This window comes from Neolamprologus brichardi, chromosome 3 (genome assembly GCF_056152115.1).
Source record: "Neolamprologus brichardi isolate AB-2024 chromosome 3, ASM5615211v1, whole genome shotgun sequence".
In the NCBI taxonomy this organism is placed as follows: Eukaryota; Metazoa; Chordata; class Actinopteri; order Cichliformes; family Cichlidae; genus Neolamprologus; species Neolamprologus brichardi.
The window spans coordinates 37,156,373-37,169,910 of NC_142106.1; the positions used below are offsets into that span (position 1 = coordinate 37,156,373).

A 13,538-nucleotide genomic window follows, 5' to 3' on the forward strand; every position below is an offset into this window, starting at 1 on the left:
AATCCTATTTTGATGAATCGATAGAATTTGAGTTCTAACACGTCACACTATAATTAGCTATAGAGAGCAAAAGGACTATATGTACTAGGGCTGCCACGATTAGTCGACTAGTCACGATTACGTCAACTATCAAAATCATCAACGACCAATTTAATAGTCGAAGCGTCGTTTGAAGCTTTGTAAGATCACAAAAGTAAGTAGTAGGATTTAAGAGTGTAATAACGGACTGAAACAGAAGATGGCAGCACTGCATGTACAAGGATGCCAGCTGCCGTTAAACCCCGAAGAAGAAGTAGCTCTGTCCCAGAATTCATAGCGCAGCCCAGCTCAGTTTACAACAATGGCGGCAGCTAGTTAGTTTTAATATTACTCTTATTATTCTTTCTGGGTCACAAAATAAACGTTTAACGTATTTTCAGGTGAGAATGTAGCTGTGTAAACCTCAAATATCTGCTCAGTTTATCAAGACACCACATATTTTCAAAAGCGCTCCGACGTTTTCGGAGACGTCTGTTACCCACTAGCTCGATAGCTAGCCGGGGGCAAGGCTCACTAGAGCCGGTGAGAACACCGGACTCCCGGCACATCGTTTTCAAACCCACCGCTGTCTTTCGCTACTCAGGTTAAACATGATATATAAGTCACTTGATAACTTAAAAATGTTATTGTTTGGCTTTTTTTTTAGTATTTTATTTGTTCCTGAGTAAATCGGTTTGGCTGAGATTAAAGTTATAGTTTTTACACAGCTGAATAAACGTCAAGCAGACAGCTGATTATCAGAAGTGTGAGATGCTCGAGAATATACTCCGGTGTCCCGTTATATTTTAGATAGCAAGGAGTTTATTAAACCGAAACAATCTGCAAATTTCATTAAAATTTAATAAACTATCATCTTGTCTTTATTTTTAGTTAGCACATACCTTAAACACTTAAAGCTGTAAGCTAATGATAGTCATATAAGAGCAGATGCTGCTGGTGCAATAAGCTGTACGTTTTACGTTCAATGGATGATTATCTGATTAGTCGACTAATTGCAAAATTAATCGGTGACTAGTCGACTATCAAAATAATCGTTTGTGGCAGCCCTAATGTGTACTAATCTATAAATATGGTATTTTCATTATTAAAGCTTTTAAGATGGTTGACTCAAATGCCCTCAAGTGGCCATTCAATGAACTGCGGTTTTTGGTATTTCTGAGTTGGCTTCATTTTACTGCTCTGGAGGTTTATAATTGTATTTTCCATACTACCATCAAAGGACTAAGCATGAAAAATGGATGGTGTTGGCATTCTCATTAGTTCTGTAGGTATTTGAAATGCTGAGCAAAATAAAACTTTAATTGGTGGATCATCAACATTATTACAACTTATTCATGCTCACTCTGTGGTTGACGTTCAAGTCCGTGTCAAATTTGATTCCAACGCATCTGTTAGTTGCTGAAACATTTCACCTTAAACTGCAACTGTTGGCTCCATGCACCAAAAAGTTGAGTCTGATCATCTGGACGTAGCGTTTTCAGTGGGAGAGTGGTTGAGTTATCGAAAAGACCAGCCTGTTTCCAAAATGTTTAGAGTCGACATCTGGAAACATTGTATAATAAGGTAATGAGCCAACCAAACAACAGAGAAATTAACATTACTTAAGAAACGGTCTCTGTTTTTTAGTGTGGCAGTACTGTGTAGGTTGTCCCAATCTGTAACAACAGTACAAGCGTAATACAAAATGTTGTAATACTGCTTTACTTTTAGGGGGCTTGTTTCTGTGCGTTGTCTTTCTGCAGCCACTATCCAATACTTAAGACTTAAAACTGAACAATAGCCAAATTCATGAACATCAAATGTGAACGCTAATGTTCTTTGGGCTAGTGCAGCTTGCATGAAAGTTACATTTCCAAAGGACGTTGATTAAACCCCCCCCCCCCCCCCCCCCCCCCCACACACAGTAGTTCGATTCAAGATTGTAATCAATCAGATTTAAGACCAATGCAAACTGTTGCTGCTATCTTGCATGTTGACTGTAAGGTATAGTTATAAATTTGACAAAGTTGGCCATGTTTTTTCTACTTTTTGTTTTCATGTCATCTCATTAGGCCCAGCTCAGAGAGCTCCAGCAGGTGGCAGAAGACCTGCAGGTCAAGTTGGAGGAACACAGGAGGAAAAAACACGAAGCCGACCGACTCAAAGAGCAAACATTAAAGGCACTGGAAGCAGGGAACAGTGGTAAGGGTCAAGCCATTTTTAATCGGAGTCTTTTAAATCTATTTGCTCCTTTCCCCAAATTGCTTCAGTTTGTGGACAGTAGTTAGGCAATTTTAGCAACTGCAGGGCAACTTTCATTTCATCTCGACCTTACATTGAGCAAAAGTAAATTGGCCTGAGAACCTCAGGTCACACGGTCAGGATGACAAATGGTAGAAGATAGGGAGGAGCTGGAAGGGTTAAATACAGATGCCTGTGTCGTTGAAATAAGCGGACTGGGAGAGGATTGCTGAGCAACAGCATATTGCATTTCCCCCAGCTCTCTTTTTAGGTTCCACAAGCCTTCAGAGAGAAGTTGCTTATGACTCACTGGAAAATTCCCTTATCACTGCAAGCACAAGCTGGCTCGGCATTTAAATGACGTTCAGACTTGTGTATGTGAACGTATTGAAAGTAGTGAGGCTGGATGGGAAACGGGCTCAGTCGTTTTTAGCTCTGTAGTCCACGTGGATTTAGAATCATTAAGTCTGTGTTGGGAAGGCAGTGCATGGAGACCGTTTGGGTTAAGTTCGCTTAATTTAAGATTTAGTTTTAGATTTCTAGCTTGTTGCAGCACAGATATTAAAACAGTCCTTCATGTTATGCCTTATAAAACACAGAAATAGTATTTATTAATGTTTTAAACTTCTGTCTTATTCTTTGCTCTTCCATATATCAAACAGCACACACCTAGATATTGTATAGTGCTGGTAATTGATTCTGCCTTGTGTGTTCAAAATAAAAGTTTTGATTGCAATAAAGGTCATTTGACTTTGGAGCTTCTCAGAGCACACATCCATCATGCCTCCCAAGGTGTGCAAGCTGACCTTTGCTAGTCGTCACCCCCCCGTGTTCCCTGCGCCATCATCCTTCACTTCCATTACTGCTCATCTTCAAGTTTTTGCAACCATCAGTTTTCATTTCTGTGGTCGTGTTGGCAGGTGTTGTCTGTGTTTTGTCATCCATCTGGGGTCTTATTTTGCAGTTTTAATAAATGTGTGAGTTCATGTGTGTGTATGGCTTCTTCAAAATTCCAGTCTTTGTCCTGCTTATGACATTACTTGTTGGTGAATGTTCATTTATCTGCTAACAGTAGGAGCTGAAAAATGTATTGATGTGACGGTGTATCTTATTGACTTTTTTTCTTTCGCTGTGGTGTGGATTCACTGCTGCCAAATCCTGATATCTTTATTTAAAGATTGCAGGTGCTCTAGATGGATTCCCACAGCAGTTAAACTGAGTCACTGCAATATGACTCATTGAGGTGGTGCTTATTAAATGAATGAGTGTAAGTGAACAGACGTTAAACAACTCGGGCTAAAGAAGAAGGAACTCATGGAGGACAGTTAGGACAATGCATGCAACCAGCTCTATTTTCTCCTTTTTTAGAGGCATTTTTCAGATGTTGTAGCGACGTACTGCAGGGTTACTGTATCGCAGTATAATTGTTATTATTATGGAATATCATGATAGTATTTGTATAATGAGTTAAGGCCTTTAAACACCGGATATGTAAATTCTGTAAATTCTTAATGCAGACGGTCACACCAACTATGTAATTCACATGACAAATTTCCGACATTTATTCTTTCGAACCAAGCTCGCTTTTTACAAATGATCAGAGCTGGATAAACAGATCTGACCAGTCAAACCGCTGCTTGTAGCTCAAAATGAACACCACTACTGAATATAGAAATAATAAAATGGTTCAGTTTTACCTCAGACACTCTTGAACTCTTGAACAAGAGTTCAAAGTACAAAAGCGGCCATGATACAGTGTCAACTCCTGGACCAAACAATGAAATTTTCCCCCGTTGCTGCCTTCTTTTAAGAATTGGACATACCCAGAATCTCCGTTTCCTCCTTTTCTTGTTTAGAAACATTAGGACTAGCTCATCATCGCTTGGTGCAGACTTCATTTCTTTCACAGTGGGTTTCTTGAAGACAAATTTTTGCAAAAAATACAACATTTTGGCATGTATATATGTTACACAACAAGTTTGGATCTGAAAAATCCAGAATTTCCTGTCATGTTTTTCCAACAGGCTCTGTGTGTGATGGCCTTCACTTTGTGATTTGTACTACTGATCTATAAAAACTTGATGGCTATGATTTGGCTAAAACATAATCCTGATGTTTTTGATTCATTTCAGGAACCACCTGCCTTTAAAAAACACAACAAAAAAACAAACAAACTCTAGGATGTAATTTAAGGGTCACCAGTTTTACTCCAGTTTTAAATTAAATCATTATTACCCATTGTTTTGTTTTTGTTTTTTTTACAATTGTTACCTTTACAAACACATTTTCATTATATAGGGTTAATCTCAGGTCTACATGAAAATTGCAAAACACAATGAACTAAATTACCACATTTTCTTTTATGTCACTGTAACTCTGCAGCATGTTTGTCATCAGTGTCACAGTTGGGAAATAATAATTAAGAAAGCCACTTCAGTTAGTTACCTTAATTATACATTTGGGTCGCAAGAAACATTCGATAAAACAATTCCCTTAAACGACCTTTTAACGTTGTACTCGTGAGGACACACATTGAGTTACAAACAAATATAGAAACATCACAATGAGACAGACACTTTTTTTTCCCCACGAATATCTCGTCTTTCCATTTCTGACCTGTCAGTCGCATGAGTCAAAATAAGAATGAAAAGCCAGAAGAACAACCAGCTGAGCCTGCAAAGTAGAACTTAACAGTCTCTCCCTTTACAGCGCCTGTCGCTCAAACGTGTCTCCAGGGCTTCACGCGCAGTTATTGAGAAGTTTTAAAGGGCCAGGTTATTTGTACCCTCAAAGAAAATTAGCTTCTTGTGGCACATTGTGTGCGATACAGTGAAAGAAATATTGCAGGACTTTTTGCAGGTCTTAGATGTAACAGAACAGCATTCTAAGTAGTATTGATTTCGACATGTGTGGTATATAGTTCATGCGTTTATTAGATTCTAAACAAGCACCATGCATTTGCCATTTTCCTTCTTTTAAATTATCAAGTTATTTTGTTAAGGAACTACAACTCAGTCAATGAGTCCAACCTTCACATATGTGCCATTTTTATTAGGAATATGCTTGTTCATAGACACAGCTGGGTTACTCAGTGCTCTTCTTTTAGCAAAGCAGTGGGCTTGATTTTCCTTTTTTTCCCATTTTGCTGAGCATGTTGGGAAATCAGGAGTAAATCCTCATTGAATAGCAAAGACTTTGTTATTCCCAGCTAATGAGAAAGGACGCTGATCGTGAGCGGTTGTTTTCTTTCCGTCTTAATGGCATCCATGATAAGCCTTGGGTTCACGTCGAGGTCTCCTCCCTCTTTAATGATGTTTGCTTGATATTAACTCCATCATATAGAGGCACAGTGTACGACTCGTGATAGTTTCTCTCTTTTACTGTACATCCAGTAATGCAAAGCTACGCAGACTTGAAGTTCATCCATAGTTTGAGGGGATTTCCTCAAGTTCATTGGTAATCCACTGGTTGACCTGATTTCTCTAGCAGACCGCCTTGCAAACCACTTCCATTCTGCTCGTGTGCAGTTGTGGATGGCCTGTAGCATGAATACAGAGATTGCAGAATGCCAAGGCGGCCAAATAGGCTTAGTTTGCTGTCGTTATAGCACACCACACTCATTTTCCACATGTAATTCAAAGAGTTCATCAAAGGCTGGTTATATTTAAAAAGTACACTCATACATTTTGGTTGTAAACAGTAAAACTCCAACTGGGGAAAATATTCTGGACCACGCAGTTCAACCCACTTTATAATTATATTGAAACAGAGTCGACTCAGATGTTTGATGTGTGGGCGTACCTGAATACATTAGTTGCTAAATACATCTTTAAAAAAAAACACATATTGTGTTCAACAAGCGTAGCTATTTTTACAGCTATTTGTACAGCTATTTGTACAGCTGTCATGAACATAAGGACGACCCAAACTTTTGTAACACGGATAATTTTAATAATCACTTTATCTAACAGTTATTTCTTCAGTTTATTTAACTTTTTTTTTTTTTTAAATTCAAACAATTCAATGTCATTTTGTTTTTCAAAATTGCTCTTCCACATTTCATCAATCAGGAGCAACGAAAGTGATCTTTGTAAGAGGCAAACATCCAAAGCTACTTACAGTTTTGCATCTTATAACTAAAACAGTGTTAGAATTGTTTTCAGAGAAGTTAGGATGGTGTAAGAAATGTTGAATTTTAAAAAAAAGTTTGCTGCTTTATCCAAAATATTACCAAGACATACTAATTTAAATGACAAGTGTCTTTGCAATTTGGCAAGTTTAAAACTGGCTCATTAAACTGACTTGTTTCAAGATAATCCGGTCATTAAGTGATGACGTGACGAATCCTACTTCCGGGCCTAAAGTAGTCTGCGTTTAATATGGCTTTTGTGTTGTTAAAGATGAAAGACTTTAGACAGTTTTTCAACTCTCAGTAATGCCATAGTGATTGTTTGATTTATGGACCTGCAGCGCAGTTTAGGCCCAGACAGGGCTAGTGTTAACGACAGGATACTTACTGAACATTGGCGCTATCTAAGATTCTGTATCTTTCCCAGACAACTTGGTTGGGGAAAAATTAGGCCTGCTGTAGATTTCTGCTAATAAGGCCCATTGTATGAACTGATCCGAAGCGGGTGTGTGGCATTGGGGCCATCGCCTCTACCATATCTGCTTAACATGAACATAGTATACAGTGTTGGGAAGGTTACTTTTAAAATGTATTCCACTACAGGTTACAGAATACATGCCCCAAAATGTATTTTGTAACGTATTCCGTTACGTTACTCAATGAGAGTAACGTATTCTGAATACTTTGGATTACTTAATATATTATTACAACTACATGAATGTACTATTGCTGTGTGATTTATTGCTATTACTAAATGGATACTCGCCATACCAATACCAACTAGATTTTTAAATCCTAACATAAAATGAGTAACAGTAGGTGGACATTAGGTAAGGCTGCACTTTTTGCAGCGATCTCGTATAGAAAACTATTCCGCACGTATGTAAAACATGTCTGCGGCTCCGAACCGCGGCTCCGTAGTAAAGGGACCTCTGGCTAATACGTTGGGTTCCGTGTAGCCGAAAACTAGCTTTACTTTATTGTTTGGGTCGACTTTGCTAGCGAGAGACAGAGAGAGGGGTTGAAAGGCTGCTTCAACGGAACTTATAGTTTCAGAGGAAAACACAAACACGGTGTACAGTCGAGTCATAATAGCTTACTTACAACTGGGCTACACTGCCCACGAGGCTACATTCTTTAGGGCCGTGCCTGCAACACTCTGCCTATTGCCTTCATATTAAATTATTTTTTAAATAATAATTTAAAAAAATATTTCTTCGTGTCATTATGCAGGCCGCAAGTAGAGGTGACATGAGCCGCGAGACTGAGACACAGGCATTAGAGCCTCTCAATGCGTGTTTTGTTTGGGTTTCCACCAGTGTGGATTTACCAAAAATAGAGAGAGGACAACCTAACATATAAAACAGGAAAAGGCCGCCGTGTAATCCATTTATTTTAACAAAGTAACTGTATTCTGAATACCACTCTTTTGAACGGTAACTGTAACGGAATACAGTTACTCATATTTTGTATTTTAAATACGTAACGACGGTACATGTATTCCGTTACTCCCCAACACTGATAGTAGAACATACTAATATAGAGCATAGTATGTGTGTGATACAAGCTTATTGTCTTTATTCCTGAAGGCGTGAAATAAAGATGGGATTCAGTATCCTTTATTTGATTTCTTTTAAGTGGACTTTGACTTGCAGATAGAGTGCTGTGTAAAAGTCTTGAGCCACACCTCATTTCTTTGTATTTTAATTTCCTGTTATTTTTATTGAAGTTTCCCTGAGAAACAGTTGTTTTGACTTTACAAAGGTCTTTTAAAGCTTTACAGATTTATGAATCACTGAAGGATTAAAAAGGCACCTAACTCAAGGGATAAACCAGTGTTGTGTCGACACATAGCAGACAACTCATCAAGGAACCAAATGTAAATTGTATCTTCGGGCACTTTGTTACCAACATCTCGTCAAAAAACTCATTATTTGTTCATTTGTTGAAAAATGCAGTAAGTTGTAGTAAAAAACAGTTAAAAAAAAACCCTAATTTTTTTAACAGCATCATTCCTAAAGAACTGCTAGCCATAAACTTGGCTTATTGTATGAAGTATGAGGAAATGTAGGACTAGTATTTGCTTGTTAGAATTTCACAAACTGTTTCACTGTTTTTGGTTTAGATACTGTATTTCCATGTGTGTTTGTACATATTTGAATAAATTGATGTACTCTTTTCCCATCTTCCAAGCAAAATATAAAGAAATTGGGTGTCGCTCAAGATTTTTGCACAGTACTGTATATGTAAGGAAATCTCTGTATAAAAATTGTTTGAAGGAGAAATAGACTATAAGCCCGTTAGCCATAGATGATTACGCTTCCCTGTCTTTAATGTGCATTCACATGTAAATGCAAACGCTAATGGTAGGTTAGAATAGGAAGAGATTAACTGAATCCAACAAAATATGTATTGTTGGAATATATTAATATAGAGAATGTCTGTATCTTTGTATATGAAGGATGTACTAAGCACTTAGAGTGTCTGCTATCTTGCCTCTGAGGATTCGAGTAGTTCCCCTGAGCTAACCTATATGGACCAGACCAGTCATAAACACTGGCTGTACTATTATATCCTCTTCTCTGGAAACCAGGGTCCATTATGAATTCAAAAGACTACAGGTTCTTGATATTTATTTCTAATAAAACATGATTTGCACAAAGGAAAATAACAAAACTTCTTGTCTACCCGACTGTAGACTTTATAAAACTTATGTCTTCTTGAAATAATGCAGTAACACGTGTTGCAACAGGCATTGTCTTCCTGTTCTGAACTCTAACAGAGCGCTTCATATCCCCGCTTATACGTCTCCTCTCCAGATAAGGAAACGCTTGATTGTCCTTAGAGCCAAACAAACAGTGTCAAACATAAAAGAGTTCAGAAGGTCCCATAAGGCTTGACATTGTCAGTCAAGCAGCAAAAGCCCAAACTGAAAACAGAGCTTCACTCTGAAATTCCATTAAATTTGACATATTTTTTAAAGTATTTTTGTGGTAATTTAGTCCTAAAGCAGGACTCAGTGATGGTAGCTCTGCTAAGCTCTCCACAGAGAATGTAGACTAGTTTTATTCTTTCATCTTTATTAATTGTACCTTGTAATTTAATAGTTGATTTTTCGAGTTACGAATACCCGAGCTTCCTTGCAGCACAATCATTTATCTCATTTGTAAAACCTGCGTGTCATATCAGTTTCAGGTTGTTAAAAAATTTCCTGGAAAAATCACTCACAGCCGTGTGGGAACCTTGAAAAGAGTTCTGGGAATAAGGCAATTAGCTCAGCAACTGTAATCACAACCTTGATGAATTTATGAGCAAACTCTAATGAGTAAGATATTGATTTTGTACACTGCAACGCTCTCATTGTGCAGCAGTGTTTTTTTTTCCATTCTGATGCTCACCGTTAAACGCACCGTTTAGGTTCAAATATTTATTTTCAGGTTTCTATCAGTATTTCCAGTCTTGTCATCCCATCGATAAAGCAAAAACAAAAAAAGATTCTACCTGCAGCGTTTTTTTTTTTTTTTAATCTATTTCCATTTCAAAGTATTTTTTTTTCATACAGAAAACTGTAATTTCCCTTCTTGGAAATCTTGCTTATGGTGTATAAAAGACAGGACAATGTGTGTTTTCTTAGCCTTGGAGTGCAGCGCGAGCCTACAATAACAAAGCTCTGTGTGGATAACATGGTCTGTAGGCTAGGCGTAGATCTGCAGTCTCCCGCTGATATGTTCCATTTCCCTCTGTTCTCTTTGTGCCTCTCTTTTATTTTACGAGTGTGCCGTGATATTGCCCGAGCAACATGGGTGGATGACTGATGGTGTCCATTAGTAAACATAGTCCCCTATATGTGCCGTCGGCCTAAAGAGCCAATGTCTTGAACCTCTTTCCCCAATTTTTTTTTTTTTTTTTTGTTTGTTCTCCCTCCTCCTCTCTCCTCTTTTATTTTCCCCATTCCTCTCGACTCTTCCTCTTACCTTTTGCCAACCAACCCCCACCCCACCCACCACCCTCCAATCCCCTGCATCCACTCTATCTTTTTTCTTCCCCTGCCTTCGTCTCCATCCATCCTCCTTATGGTTGTTTTTCATAGCTATGGCTCTGCAGTAGAGCGAGGGATGAGACCATTTCTCTTGCTCCTTTAGTGCGCTCACTTTTTTTTTTTTTTTTTGCGAGACAGAGCGACCAGAGGATGGGTTGAGAATGTCAAGCATTAGGTTGGGAATAGAGTGCTGTTCAAACAAAAGAATAAGCCACTAATATGACAGATGCTGTGTGTATTGCAGGAGAATATTAGCAAATCTTGTTTAACTCCCGGGGTTGAATACAGTCAACAAACAGGGGGTGGGGTGACGAGAATCTGGCTTCTCCGTAGACGTTTGCAGCTCCCGGTCATGTTTCGGGTGTCAAGGAGTGGCGTAGGATCTAGCATCTTTTAAAACTTTTAATCCCACAAACAGCATGCCTTAATAAATATGGATTTATTTTGGCAAAGATGGGTTTGAGAAAAGGGATCATTTTTTAAACCCCCCTGCATCACACACTTAACACAGTTGCTTTACTGTACACTGGGAAGAAATGCTAATTTCAAAATGAGCTTTTCTGTAATTAGTACAGAAAGATAATTGCGGCGGATGTGCAATTAGCATTATGTAAAGTGTTTTTCCCCAGACTTAGGGGCCAATCAGTTTACCCCTTGTACATTCTCTGCTCTGCCGATGACACGGGAGATGCTCAGTGCTGAACATAAGAGAACTTCCTCTCCTTTCCACTCGCAGTGAATGCGGATTCACAGAATGAATCGGTTGGGGTCACATGCTCGCTGGAAAAAGGGGGTTGAGGAAGTTTTTGCGTCTCCTTTTCATCTGCCTGTGTACATGAATGGAGAAGAGGGAAATCACTGTCATACCAGCCGTTACAGCACAAAGCCTCCTGATTGCATTCTGGACTCTGGCATGCTTTTTTCTTTTCCTACAGGGAAACCAAATGTTCTTGCACAGCGTGACTGACTCATTGCCTGATTGCCCTCCACACCCCCCACACCCCATATTTTTTAAATCCAGCTCCATCCTTTTCTTCATTCCTGCCTCTCAGTTTGCATTCAGATGGAAGTGGTTGCTATTTAAACAATCACATAATTCTACAGTAACACGTGATTTTTTTATTTTATTTTTATTTTAGGTCTCATCAGACATCAGAACAGCTCCGTTACCAGCATTTTCCATTTATTGGACACCAATAAAGATGGCAGGTAAATAACTTGTATTCAGACTCTTTTGAGTCCTGTTTTTGTTTTCATGTTCTGGCCAGTGCTACCCATTCTAGTGAGTCCAGAAATATGCGTTTGAAGTGTCAGCCTTATAATGCTAACCCCACCCCACCCCCAAGCTAGAACCATATTCTATTAATACTTTGTTGATTACGCAGGCAAAGTTTTGCATAATAAAGATCCACTGATTCAGGTTTTGAAGGCTACCAGTGATGTTTTTATACTGAAATAGTTTTTCCTTGTTGGGTTCTGCTCTTGTCAGGGTGAATGGGCTTTTTGTCGCATTATTTCATTGCTAAGAACTCTAATACTACAAAAAATATATATTATGTCGTCATCCAGCACTCTGCAGAAGTCTTCAGCCACCCCTTATTTCTTTATATATTGCTTCCAAGGAGCCAGACTTTAATGTAATTTGTTTAAAGTGACCTTGTGCAATATTTCTTCAGGTTTTCTGAAGAGCTATTAAACAGAAACTTGATATATTGGAATGGTGTGTGGTGTCTCCCTGCGACCTCCCCTGTACACTTAATGATGGGTTTTCACACCTCACGATTTATCAGTAAAGTCGTGGTTTGACTACCATTGCAATACTTTCTGGGTTTTTCCAAAAGAAGCTGCGCAGGCAGCGACTACAGTCACTAACTTCTAATGCAAACCCAGTTATCTTGTTCTATAAACAGGCCTGAAATATAATAGAAACCACTCAGTTCTGAAAAATATTTCAAGGGTTACTCATAAAGACTTCAGAAATAGGACAAATTCAGCAAAGACCTGATACAGGATGTGAGAGATCTGGCCCTTCAACTGATCCAAAAGGCCATTCTTAAGGATGGGAAACAAGGTATGCCAGTTTACACAAGAACGGGACTGAAAATCCATTGCAACACGTCTAACGGAGTGATGACTCCAATTTGGTTCAAATGGTTGTCAATAGGTGTTGGGGATCTTGTCAAAATGTATGAAATTATGACCATGGAAAAGCATGGTTAGAGTTTGATACACCTTGTAAGACAATCTGGAAAGCATCTGATTTGCTATGGCTGCCAACACACTGCCAAAGCAGTAATACCATACCTGGATAGAAAAACATTAGTCGTGGATTGGCCTCCCCCAGAACCCGGACCACTGCATTCTTGGAGCGGTGTGGGATCATCTAGCAGCCAAGATCCAAATAAGAACTTTGAATGTCCTTCAAGAAGTCTGGAGAACTAGTAATTTCTTGTAATTACAGAAAGGACAAGAAAGCTGCATAAGAGAGCTAAAGTTAAGTGCTGAATTTAAATCATTTGTTACATTTTATCTTTTTTTCCTGACAAATGATCGCCTGTCTTTGAACATTGTTCTCTCCAAATTGATTGGTGATAAAAGCCAGTCATTAATTTACCGGCCACTAGCAGTCAAATGAAACCGTACCACAAAACACAAAATAACAACCACAAAAAAATAAAAAATACTGTTGAAGAAGTTCCTTTAATTTCCGGCAGAGTGAATCGGGGAGTTTTAGGAAATATTATCATGTCAGATACCCTCAAGAGAAATTCTGCTAATGCAGCAGAGTGAAACCAAAACAACATGAAATATGATAAAGAAGATCCATAACACTGGATTAAAACTATAGGTTGTCACTCGCATTTATTCTGTCTTGCATTACTCGTGCTATAAAATAAATGGGTGTTCACATCAGTATGAATATGGATTACACTCATTAGTTCCACCTTAACTTGTGGAGCAGTGAAGTCTCATCAGTCTGAGTCGAATGCACGCATCTCATTCCCTGGAACTCCTACACTTATTTATTCTCCAGCAAGCCTCAAAAAGTATTTCTTCTCCTTATTTGCATTGTTCAATCTTCAAGTCTCAGCAGGCTCACTTGTTGCTCCG

At 38.6% G+C, this 13,538-nt stretch overlaps 1 protein-coding gene across 1 annotated transcript in view; it reads left to right on the top strand.

The window, feature by feature from the left end:
- The window catches only part of LOC102789464 (glucosidase 2 subunit beta-like), a 164,705-nt gene that overhangs the window by 13,039 nt on the left and 138,128 nt on the right, over positions 1 to 13,538 (top strand). The window contains exons 6-7 of the mRNA XM_087837323.1: positions 2,091 to 2,220; positions 11,567 to 11,636. Coding sequence (XP_087693449.1) covers positions 2,091 to 2,220; positions 11,567 to 11,636 — 200 coding nt within the window. The remainder of the gene's footprint in view (positions 1 to 2,090; positions 2,221 to 11,566; positions 11,637 to 13,538) is intronic.